The sequence below is a fragment of the Metarhizium robertsii genome (genome assembly GCF_000187425.2).
Source record: "Metarhizium robertsii ARSEF 23 chromosome Unknown MAA_Scf_17, whole genome shotgun sequence".
NCBI classification, from domain to species: domain Eukaryota; kingdom Fungi; phylum Ascomycota; class Sordariomycetes; order Hypocreales; family Clavicipitaceae; genus Metarhizium; species Metarhizium robertsii.
The window spans coordinates 58,070-70,063 of NW_011942157.1; the positions used below are offsets into that span (position 1 = coordinate 58,070).

The 11,994-nt window shown below is 49.0% G+C and overlaps 4 protein-coding genes across 4 annotated transcripts; 1 reads left to right on the plus strand and 3 right to left on the minus strand.

Annotated features, from left to right (window-relative positions):
* Positions 1-1,072: 1,072 nt before the first annotated feature.
* Positions 1,073-1,492, minus strand: MAA_11752 (TPR repeat-containing protein; the record flags this gene model as incomplete). Its single annotated transcript, XM_011412667.1, has 1 exon — positions 1,073-1,492. The coding sequence occupies one exon, from the start codon at positions 1,490-1,492 to the stop codon at positions 1,073-1,075; it is 420 nt and encodes a 139-aa protein (XP_011410969.1).
* Positions 1,493-3,796: 2,304 nt separating this feature from the next.
* MAA_10060 (uncharacterized protein) lies at positions 3,797-5,261 on the minus strand (the record flags this gene model as incomplete). The annotated part of the gene is made up of 3 exons (XM_007828058.1): positions 3,797-4,334; positions 4,381-4,547; positions 4,668-5,261. The coding sequence occupies 3 exons, from the start codon at positions 5,259-5,261 to the stop codon at positions 3,797-3,799; spliced, it is 1,299 nt and encodes a 432-aa protein (XP_007826249.1).
* A 2,974-nt stretch (positions 5,262-8,235) lies between these two features.
* Positions 8,236-10,138, minus strand: MAA_10061 (Ribonuclease H-like protein; the record flags this gene model as incomplete). Its single annotated transcript, XM_007828059.2, has 4 exons — positions 8,236-9,302; positions 9,359-9,680; positions 9,750-9,876; positions 9,942-10,138. 4 exons carry the CDS (start codon positions 10,136-10,138, stop codon positions 8,236-8,238), a joined length of 1,713 nt encoding a protein of 570 aa, XP_007826250.2.
* Positions 10,139-11,270: 1,132 nt separating this feature from the next.
* On the plus strand, positions 11,271-11,801 carry MAA_10062 (polyprotein; the record flags this gene model as incomplete). The annotated part of the gene is made up of 1 exon (XM_007828060.1): positions 11,271-11,801. The coding sequence occupies one exon, from the start codon at positions 11,271-11,273 to the stop codon at positions 11,799-11,801; it is 531 nt and encodes a 176-aa protein (XP_007826251.1).
* Between the last annotated feature and the right edge of the window lie 193 nt (positions 11,802-11,994).

Sequence of the window (11,994 nt, forward strand, 5' to 3'; positions counted from 1 at the left end):
ACTGTCGATGGTGGATCTCTCCCCAGCACTGCGGCCTAGTGAGATTCAGCCGTGTCGTTTTCCTCAGCCGAAAATTGGCGCGTTGCCTTTGAACGAAGATGCTTCCAAGGAGCTCAATTGTAAGTTGACCGCGGCAATACCGCACACTTTTCCTCATCCTGCTTGTTGACCAACTTATTTAATTGGCTTCCTGTAGACTGACCCGAGACTCAGCGGGAGAGGGTGCTGCTCGGCCAGGCACAGTACACAAGAGAACCTAAGGTCCATGACGGGGCTGTTGCGAATCGCGTTACCTGTACTGCTGTCGTGTCGAATCGGTAACTTACTCTGTTGTGTTACAACAGCGGATGAGGCTGCTGTCGCGCAGAAGACGATTTTCGATGTCCTTTCGCAGTCACATTTCGATTAGTCAAGCTCCAAGCCTAAAACATCAATGCCATCTCCTGGCGATGCGCCATCCATCTTCCCTTCGATGGCTTGCGAGCTCTGCTGAAATTCTCTAAAGTTCCTGACGCGCTGTTGACAACGAAAGCCCATTACTAAAGACATCGCATCATTTTGATTGAACGAAAGTATAACGGACCATATTATCGCATTACCCCAATATCCTATTACAACGTGTTATTTTGAAGGCCGCAACTCCTCGTTATTGTTTGACCATGGGAGACTCACTCGCACAGACAAGAAATACCGACTGGTGGACGAATTGGCGGGTAATGTGGCGGATTCTGAAACCGCCAATGTGAGTCCAAGTGACAGAAATTTGGCCTGCTGGCTTTGATAGATTGGCGGGAGAGTGTGCAACTGAAACGGCACTAGATGTTAGATACACCGGGGTTGTTCAGATTCATGATAGATTATGTAATAATCGATTCATAATCTTATTAATTTGTTGTTGTGTTGTTGTGTGATTGTTCTGGGCAGCCCAACCCTTGATATTTGCTTCAGCCACAGCATCTATTGCAATAGCTAGGGTTTGTCTTCATTAATCGACTAGACCTCGTTAATTCACTCCCCCAACAGCCCAGATATGCACTAATCGTGCTTTGTCAAGTGAAATTTATGGTTCGTATTAAGAAATGATGCTCAAGATTTTAGACAGCCCCTGCAAGTCGCCTTCCACTGTGCCAGCCTTTTCCGCATCAACCCACCCCAGGGTGTAGCTTCCACCAAAATCAATAATCCATGCATTGTCGTCCATATCGATCAAAATATTTTCAGCCTTTGCGTCGCCCCAAATGATGTTCCGATCGTGAAGTATATGCACCGTGTCGCTGATCTGGGTTGCCCAACGTCTCCTTAGCTCAACTGAGCTCTGGTTTGCTCTCGCTTTTGACAAAACGCCTTTATTGTTGATCCAGGTGAATAGCATGCCTGCTAATCCGTTTCCATCGCGAACAACGCCATGTAAGCGACAAATGAATGCCTGCGGAGGGGGGAGGTATGTGAGCCTGGGCAAGCCTTTTGTGGGTTCTAAGTTCCATCCTCGCATGCTTGGGTCCGAATGAGAGGTCAAACCGTTTGAAAAAACATTCTATGTGACTGCCATCGTCAGCATGGACTACCGCTCGTCGTGGCGGTTTAATCAGAACATCCTGTGGGTTTTCATAGCAAATATCGACTTCGCAAGGATGATAGGCCCGTGTCCAGCTATCCAGGTCGTCCAGAAAGTCATTTCCCACGAGGACCAGAGGGCTAACCCAGCCGTGTTCCTGAGAGGCTAGCTCATACGCTCGTAGCTTCTCATCCGTAGCAACAAGCGAACAGACGAAATAGGGAGGGAAAAGGTATTGGGCTAAAGTAGGCAACCCGCTTCCCGGTTTTTTCGACGTTCGAGGGGCGGGGCGCGCTACCAGCGGCTGGAATGGTTTCGAAAGCCAGTCGCACGCATCCTCGAGATAAAAATCTTCTTCTTCATCTACTTCTTCGCCTGAACGTAGTAGGTTGAGACATTTACAGTGTTGTTCTTTAGCCAGGGGGGACGATGGAACTGCGACGGCAAAATTTCGCAGTAAAAGGCACACCCGTTGTCAGTTCGTATTATAAAAGAGCAGTCATCATCGCTTTCGTGTGTCTCCCATAGAGCGATATCATATTTCGGGCTGTTATCCATGACTTCTGATGGGCTTTGAAAGGCAGCCATCGTTGACTAGGGTAGAACGTTAGCGATTAGTCCCCGGAAGTACATCTGGCGATACACCAGGAGACCATGGCGTCCAATCAGCGCCTGTGATTGGCAGGCCCCTTCCAGCAAAAGATGCGAAAAGGATTCAAGGAGTACCATCCAATTAAAATGCAAATTGTGGTTCTAATGTGACGAAGCTTGAAGTCATTGGTCATCTCTGACACAATTTATAGGCTTAAACGATACATTACGTTTATTCAGCGCTTAATTTTCTTTCACTTGCGATGGTCAGTAGGTCATGAGACGTTTCCATCATAACCTGAAACATATATCGTTGCATAAATGCCCGTAAAAGTCAATTGAAATGGCCAGCGTTCGCCAGACCAAACTGGAAAGCCTGGTGTCGAAGAGACCAGAGGGCATCGTGAAAGAATCTTGCGGGAATCGATGGCTCAAGAAGCCACGGAGCGAGAGAGAAACCCTATTATTAATAATGCTGTCAAAAACCAACGAAGCCCCGAGCAAGTTAATGCCGTCGCCAGCCAACTGTCCCTTCAACAACAGACGTCGCCTGCACCAGAGGCTCATATTATCTCTAGAGCGGTGACCTCACGACTCACCACGGATCTCGCTTTCAGGCCACGACTACAAATTGAGCAAGCGCAACAAGCAAGACACGGTAAGAGCCCAACAACAGAACCATCATCGCCAAGGCACAGCCAATCCGGATGGAAATTCCTTAGTTACCCTATTGAATTGTGTGCAGAAGGCGAGACTCTAATTTTGGCATTGTGGGCGGCGGTCTGCTCGTCGGCGAGCTGGTCGGCTGCTTCGGTGATGTCTATGGGCGACTGACGTTCATGCAAGGCCGAACTGGGCAACGTAGGGGAATCGTCGAGCTGCTGTCCTTCCGCAATAGCAGCATTGCATATCCGAGTGAGTGGCGAAGACGGCGTCTGGCCCAAGCGGCCACGGACTGGTGAGACGCCGCTAGTCGATCAAATCCTGGGGTATCCAGAACATCCCCGATGCCTTTATCGGCGCTTCGAGCCCGAGACCACGCCGCCCCCAGAACTCTCCCTTGCTCTTCTCCCTTCTCCGCTTTCCAGGTGGATAACCAGATCCATTTGTCAAAATTATAGTCCCTCTCGCTGCTGAAGTTGTAGACCAGCAGTATGCACAGGAGCTGCGCCGTGTACAGGGCAAAGAGCCGCCGAACGAATAGCTCAGCCGTGTTGCAAAGCATCGCTTGGTCGGAACCGGACAACGACGCTTCCTATAAAGGATGATGTAGCGAGAGGACAGGGAGTGCCGCCGGCGTGAAGATCAAGTGAGCATTGCCCTTATGCCAATGTTCTCCAAATCTAATCTGTAAGAGCGATATCTGGACTATCTTATGATAGCGGCAATAATAATAGTGGCCCAAACCAAGGTCAATCGAGAGAGAGCTCATTTGGTATTGGTAAGCTTTTTGGTTCATGGCCACGAGCCACCAGAAGCACCTGCCCATCCCCGCCGTCCCATTGGGTCAGGGACCAGTGACTCGAAAACCAATGTTTTCGAATGCCTAATCAAATTCGTTTCCCGCTTGGCACGCAAATAACGTCATCTCGGACATTGTGCGAACTGGCGACACAAAAGTGAGTCCATATGCTCAGGGACAATGTCATCTCAGCCTTCCGGCGCGGTATCCCCAAGCATGTCACGTTTGAAAGCTGGCCAATATGTCGACTCTGCCCACCGTTTCAACCTTTGTAGAGCGGCAAATAAGGTGTATATGCCAAATATAGAATCCGTGCTCCCCATGGGGATCGATTCAAATGTTGTTGCTTTGTCATCCTCACCGAGCACAGTGGCAACGAATCGCCAATCGTGGCCAATAACAATAACGCCAGCAAGAAATTCGATTGCGGACAAAGCTTTGCCTCCCCAACGTAAGCTACGCCATTGAGACGCGTGCCACGTAGCAACTTGGAGTAAGGCAGTGTCGTAGGGATCGCCGTGACCTTTCGTCTCTACCGAGATGGCGATAGGGAACTTGTTCAAGTCTCCCCAATTTGTGTGGTTAATCGAGAATCCCGGTCGGCTTCGGCAGAGAAAGTTGATAATCCGCTTCTCCTCCTCGCCCACTTCGACAGCAAGGCAAAAGTCCACCATTTTACTTGGGGCATCTTTGGGTTTGTATTGTGGGAGGAGGCTGGTAGTAAGGCTGCAGAATTGTCATTTAGGCACAAACAGCCGATTACGAAGCTTACCAATAGCGGTAGTCTAGAGGACCACTGCTTTCGGGGTCATCTCTCAAGACCCATTCAAAGAACCCAGAATGTACGTCCATATTCCATGATGACTCCCCGTGGTGGCCATCGCGGCATTTATTAGCTCGTTCGAAGATTTGACGAATCTTTGCCAGGGCCGGATATCGCTAAGAAGTCGAGTCTTCGCCGTCTGAATAAGCAAACCAGGGGATGTCAAATTCCGATCCTAGCTATTGAAGGAGATATTAGCACTGGATATGATATCGAAATAAAGCAGCGGCACAAACCTGAGCTCGTAAGCCTTGGGGCAATATCCTGTCTCCTCTCTGAATGCCTTTCGGGTCCCGACGTAGTTGCCTCAGTGACGGTGACTTTATTTCATCTTCGAAACTGGCGGTGCGGAATCCGGTTTGCTGTATCTCGGCGTTACGAAACTGTTTCCTCGGTGAAGAATTGCGAGATGTTTTGGAAGCTTTAGATGAGACGTGGGAAGGTGTCGAATGTCCTACGGAAATGCTCCTGTCATCCAAATCACCGAGTGCAGAAGTAGATTTGTTAGGACGAGGAGTACGGTCTGGCTCTTGGTCTGACGCTGACTCTAGCATAACAGGCTCTGGGCTGTCGCGTAAGCACCGTTTTTGCTTATACTGTGAAGCAGACATAGACTTCTGTCGATAGGTGGTGGATTGATGGATTGAGGTGCCTTGCGCGGAAGGAGGGGGCGAAGGCAATTCTTCTCGCCTTGCTCTTTTCGCGTCGACCGGATTGCTCTCTTCGTCGAGTATGGTATGTTTTCTTGAACGCTCAACAACAGATTCGCACCAACTTAGAACTTCCGAGTCGTGCATCATGGGTGCCGATGCACGGAGGGCATTGAGCATTTTGGTGATGTTGTGCGCTAAGGAGCAGGCCATCGACCCTTTGGTGGGAGCCTGAAAATGTGGGTTGCCCCGGGAACAGGGTGGAACCCCGCCCCATCACTTCCGAATTTGAGAGGGCCCGATTGCGGGGAAGGCAGCTGAAAGACCTCGAGAAGGAAGGAACATTTTATCCCAGCCAGTTAGGCGCATCCAGTTGCTCCTAAGGACAGCGGACGTATCGGTCTCATTGGCCTTCGTCGATCCAGCCGAAGAGGACATATATCGTAACTCCTGGTCGCGTAAGCGGTCTACATGACGTAACCTGGTGTCTGAGGAGGTTCCCATGACTGCGTCTGATAAATGCCGCAGCTGCGTACTATTATTGCCCATTTGGAATGTCGCCAGCAAGTCTGGATAGAAGTCCATCGTTCAGGTGATCGCGAAGCCAGCGGCCTTTGCTGCCAGATTTGATCTCTCTCGGATGGGTTTTCTTTAAGTGCCACAATAGGACCTCGAGGCTAGTCCAGCGGAACCCACAGTGTGTACACTGTGCCTTGGTTTTTCAATCCCCACCGCGCTTTCTTCGCTATCCTGTGGTTTTTGTCCTAGATGCCTGGAAACGCGATCGGCGGCTATCTTTAGCGCAAATAATCGCAGGCTCGGGTTGGTTATAGTGCAAGCCAAAAGACTGTATAATCTGTCGAGCTCCTTTTTGGTTGGTTGTTGGGGTGCATTGCGAACGGTCAGCTTCACCGTCTCCTACGATTCTGTCACGAACTGGGTCAAATGTAGCACAGCTCATGGCGTAAATTGATTCATCCTTACGAAAGGCAGTTTTATAGTGTGCTATAAATTACAAATAAATCACGTTAGATTAAGCCCTTCCATGAGATATTGTAGTTCTCTTGTCAGCTCACAGAGCACCGAACAGAGCGAAATGAGCATCATTTTCCGTTGGCTACTCTAGTATTGTGTATTGTGTGCCGGAACGTGCCCAGTTCCTGCTTTTATACCAATCAAATTTATGATATCCAGCCCCGAGTTTTTCGCCTTGAAACTGGGCCCGTTCCAATGCAATCACGAAGTCGATACGAAAATCTTCAGAACGTGCCACAATACTAGAGTAAGAGACGGGCGCAAGGACGAAAAGTGTATGATACTGTGTATGCCACAAAGAGGCAGGGTCCCGCGTAGGTCGGTGGGGCTCCAGGAATCACCAACTCTTGGCTGATTTGGATGAGGCATTGGTGCTGTCATTCGGCTTTTCCCTACGTCAACATTTGTCAATTTGGAATCCAGTCTCATCCATATTCCAGATATCCGACTCGACGATACCATAGTCTGTAATACAGTCATACAGCCGCTCAAAGTAGGTAGCCGCATTTCTGATCCTCTCAGTATTGCGGCGATCAGCTTCTCGAATCCGCTGTGGTAGTACAGAGTACTTATGGCGCTCAATAAAACGGCCTACCCAGTGCTGGCCAACGGTGGGCTGTCCACACTGTAATGCTCGGGAGGACCTCACGTACAGTAGCATCAGATTGGCCGCGTCTCTGATGAATTCTTTCCGAATAGACGTGTTCACCTTTTCTAGGCAGCCAATATACCTACACAATGCAATCTCTTTAGATTCTGATAGCTTCGCATTGCTTGCATGGCGACCGCCTTTGGGTAGAATGCCCGAGATCTGACGATTCAGCCGGTGTTGTGAAATATTGAATTCCTTGGCCACAGATCTTTTTTGGCAGCTAGGTTCGCTCTGATGTACTGAAGAGTTTTATTAACGCGTTCCTCAATCGCTGGAGCAGTGGAATCCATCGTGGTAGCTGAGAAATTCGCGGCAGAAGTGATGATCTTTAGAAAACGGCTCGGTTTGGGGCTCGTTTTGGTGGGGTCAGCACACTGTTTGAGGATGCAGGCGAAGATGGAACCTAAAAAGTGGGGGCAGGCACAAGTAATATTCCGTTCGGATGCGCCTGGGCTCTGCTGCCACGTGCCGTCTCCTGAATAAATGTTTGATGCTTGTACGAACTACATCGTGCCTGCTCCGAGACAAGGCGGAACAATAAGTGCCGGAAACGAGTTGCGTCGATTCAAGTTAACAATTTGTTGTCATAACGCTGTGAATTAAGTGAGTGTCGAGGCAATCGTGTGAGGCTGCACCCAAACCAACTGCAGGTGTCCAATCTGTGGTGGGGAACTGCCTTGCTCGTCGTGTCAAGCGAGGGACGCGTTTCGTGGCAACCCCCAGGTAGCAGTGACAAGTAATTGGAGACCGCGGCTCTCACATCTGAGCTGTTTAAGCAAACAAACGTCACCAACAGTTCTCGGCCTGGTCTGCCTGCAAGCAAGAGAATGAGCATTGTGCCGACGCGACTCGACACGACTACGACCAGCTCATACCACCCTTCCATCGTTTGTACCTCGCAGAGATCCGTGACTTGGCCGGCAGCGGGTTGGTTGTATTGTCATGGTTCTCGTCAAGATGGAGCTCGACTGGGAGCAGGTTACCGGGATTCACATTTAGCAGCAGACGGTCGTGTACCCAAAGTCAAAAAAAAAAAAAAAGGGGGGGGGGGGGGGGGGGGGGGCAAAAAAGTAATAATATCGTGCTCAAGGGGATACCTTCTGAAGTCTCTTGCAATCACCTTTGTGATTAGGCCAGTCCTCTGCGTGGTATGGAATCAGTACTGCGCTGGAAAAATACGTACGGAAATAAGTACAGAAAATAGCAACTTACCAGTTTGACACTCCTTATTGCAATAGTACCTCTCCTTACACCTCCCGCACCTCAGCATTCTTGGCTCCTCATCATCAACTTGTTCTCTCCTCCCACACCCACTACAAACCTCGGCCCACATCGTATAGATCGATTCTGAGCCCCGGTCGATCGATTTATATCGATTGTCAATTTCAGTCGATCGATCGACGTCGATCGGCGATCAAATCAATCATTGTTGGTCTTTATGACTTCTATCTACAGTGATCTTGCCCATCACTTGAAGGACTTGCCTCCAATTCTCCCCTTCAAGTAGACTGAGAGGAAGAAGCGTCGGCTGATATATGCCAGCCTTGCTCCAGGAACGGAGGCACTGGGCCATAGCACAATATGTCGCCGTAGGCGAGATCTGAGTGGGGTTGTCATCCTCCCACAACTGCCGAAGTCTCTCTCCGTTTCTGAAGATGACGATGCAATGGTAAGAAAGTCAACAGCCATATAAGAGAGCCGAGGAAAGCGAGCAGCACCAACGCCCCTCCACCAACCAATTGGATCAGCTTTGTATGCGATGTTGTCAGCCGGTGGCTCGGATAGATACTGGTCAAGCTCATCCTGTAGGGGCATCGCCGCTGACTGTTGTTGCCGTTTGCTCTGTCGCCCCCGAGAGTCAGAACTGGCCAATGACCTACTAAAGGCGAGCCGACGTTCGATATAGTCCAAGGCACTAGCAGCCCCTGCCCCTGAAACGAAACTAGAAGCCGCATCAGGAGCTTTGCTCTTGTACTTCTCTTCCCAGATGGTCGCTAAACTCTTCTTATAAGTCCTCTTCCATTCCGAGGTCTGACGAGATGGGAGTTGGTTCCAAAGCTGATCTAGAGCTCGCCATTTCTTGCACGGATGGAATACAACTGCCGCTACATAGGCCTTAGAGAATAGCTTCCCACAGTAGTCGTCGAGTTTCTTCCATCCGAGCTTGATGTAAACCTTCAAAAGCCTCCGCGTCTTTGCATCCATGTCGTCGAACAGTTGAACGTCTTCCATGATCTGGTCGTCATTCTCTTCAATTATTACTCCTTGGACGGCCAGTTCGAGGTGGTCGAGGAGCATCTCCACCACTTGGAAGTACTCGTTGAATCCACCTGAGGTTGAGCGTTTACCAGCGATACCCTCGCCCTGCAGTTGCCTTGATGCGACTTTGCATGGTTGAAGGATTTTTTGAACCGCAGCGACAACTTTCCATTCTTCAAGTGAAAGCTTTTCTTTCAATATTGCGGGTTTATCCTGTTCTTTTCCGCCTTGACTAATCCATCTTTCCTCGACGATGGAAAGCATCCTGTTCAACCCTGTACGTTTTAGCAGAGTACGCGAGCCATTGCCTCATCGGATTGCCAGCGAGTACAGACATGTTGAACCCACGTAGGAATAGGCTCATCAGGAGTGGTCTGTCGTTGAGCTTCGTAGAAGTCCTCGAGAAGTTGACTGCTTGTTCGAAGGGCGATGCCAATATTATGCAGCTTTCCAAATGGCCCAAACTTGCGGTACTTGTCCACTTCCTCTGCGTTGATGGTCGCAGGAACTGGGTAATGATCCTGATCCTCATCGGAGACGGTTTCAGTCTCGAAGGCATCATCCATGCCCGGCTCGCTGAAGTCGTCGTCCATCGCCAGCTCATTGATGGCGTCGGACAACTGTCGATGCTCTTCTTCTTCAGTCATAAAGTCCTTATCGCCTCAGTGAGCAAGCAGCTCGTTGAAATTATCCCTTTTGCTGCCGTACATCATGGCGCGGACCGTTCGATTCAGAAAATGAGGGGCGCATCGAATGCGACGTTCATGCTGGTCAAAATTGAACTCTGCACCAAGTGCTTCCATAGCCGTGTCATTATTCGTAGCGTTGTCAAGCGTGTAGTACCCGATCCTGAAGCCGAATAAGAATTAACATAGTCGTATGGCGGGTAAGAATTGATTGCCATTATTTTGTACCTGTCTTGAAGACCAAATGCGCCGATCGTATCTGCAACTTCATCTGTAAGCGCGGCTCCGGTATGGCGCTTCCTGAGGGCCGGCAATGCCAAAAGTATTCTCCATTGCTTCCAATCTCGGTCGATAAAGTGGGCGTTGATGCCAAGGAATGATGTGTTTTGTCGAGAAGTCCAACCATCGAAGGTAAAATATACCATACTTCTCGCTCTTTGAAGCAGGTTGCGAACTGGGCCAAGAGCGCGGTTGTACTCGTCAACTAGCAGATTCAAAAGGGTCTTGTCGGATAAGGCTGCCTCTGTTAGTTGAACAAGCAGACTTGACGTAATTGCTAGATGTCATAAAACCATCGATATCAGTAGTTGAGAGGCTGACCAGCCACCCTGATGAAATCAGGTGGCTAGGAAGTCTTCCAAACTAAAGATAAAAGACATGAACTCTTCTGAAGGATACAAAAAAAACAAGAACAATAATTTTTATTCAATAAATAAGCTTAGTTAACAATGAGTCTCATAACGTGACAGTTATGAGCCCGGACCCGCGTCATAAGTATTAGGACGCTGCATATTGTCCTACATTTGCTGTCAGTATTGTATCCTTCCAGTGTCTTTATGATCGAGGCATCCGTTGGGATACAATCTCTACGCCAACACGGCTAATCCATAAGTCTGGAACACCAATTTGTATGGTTCAGAGATATCATAAACAATGGGTTCTTCAGTATGAAGAAACAACAGATGCAAGCTTGGAAGCGGCAGCAGCCTATATTGCCAGACGAAAAAGGCGGACTAGTCGAGATCAAAGAGCAACTGCTATTGCAGACGGAACGCTGTGGCACAACCGACTAGGTCACCCTAGCCCAAAGACCCTTGAGCAGTTAGGAAAGAAATGCATTGGAGTCAGGCTTAAAGGACCAAAAACTGTGGAATGTGACCACTGCGGCCGAGGCAAGATGCACCGGCAGATATCCCGAAGGCGGCCAAGCAGACCGAGCAACCCATTTGAAGAAATCTGGGTTGACTGGACCGATCTTGCGGAAGATTACCAAGGCTATGTTCGAGTTATGTTTATCACGGACGCATATTCTGGTCTTGTTTTTCCTTGCTTTCTAAAAAGCCATGGTCTAGGCAAAGAAAACCGAAGAATTCTACGAGACTTCTTCGACTGGATAGAAGTTCAGTACAGTTTTAAGCCAAAAGTCATACGGTCAGACGGCGAGTTATTCAGCAAGGAAGTTCGGAAAGAACTGAAACTTCGATCTATCGAAGCCAAGAAATCAGCCCCGAATACTCAGGCCCAGAATGGAGGCGCCGAGAGATCAGGGGTGTTATCATGGAAAAAGCCCGAACAATGCGCATAGCCGCAAATCTGCCACACAACCTGTGGAAGGATATTGTGGAGGCTGCTTGCTACCTACGCAACCGAACACCTCTTGAACGTAACAAATGGCACAGCCTATTCGGAAGTGTTTTTAAGAAGCAACCGATACTTAGTCATTTAAAGGCTTATGGTTGTAAGGCATTTGCAATGACTGCAGATGCCCAACTCAAGCTTCAGAGAAGGCAAAAGCTTGAACCGAGAGTACATATCGGGTATCTCGTAGGCTACCAATCCTCAAATATCTACAAGATATGGGTTCCGCACAAGAATAAGGTTATCTTAACCCGAGATGTTATCTTCAATGAGTCGGCTTTCTTTGAGAACAAAATAGCTCAACCCGAACTACGACAAACCATAAGTCAGCTGCTGGAAGAAATTGAAATCCCAGAAGAACGGCAAGTTATGGAGTCTATGCTCGAAGAAGAAACATTCGAATATTCTGATGAATCAGATGAGAAGAGATTCTGGATGAAATCGTTGTGAACACAGACATGCAGGATGAACCAGACGGTGAGGACGATGAAGATGCATGTGAGAGGTCAGAAGAGCTAGGTTATATAACGCCGCCTCTGACAGACCCAGAGCTTGAAGAGAGCCCGGAGGCAATATTCACAGCCAAACTTCCAATTCGCTACCGATCTGGCCATCCTGAGGGGGGTGGATAATAAAGGCCACA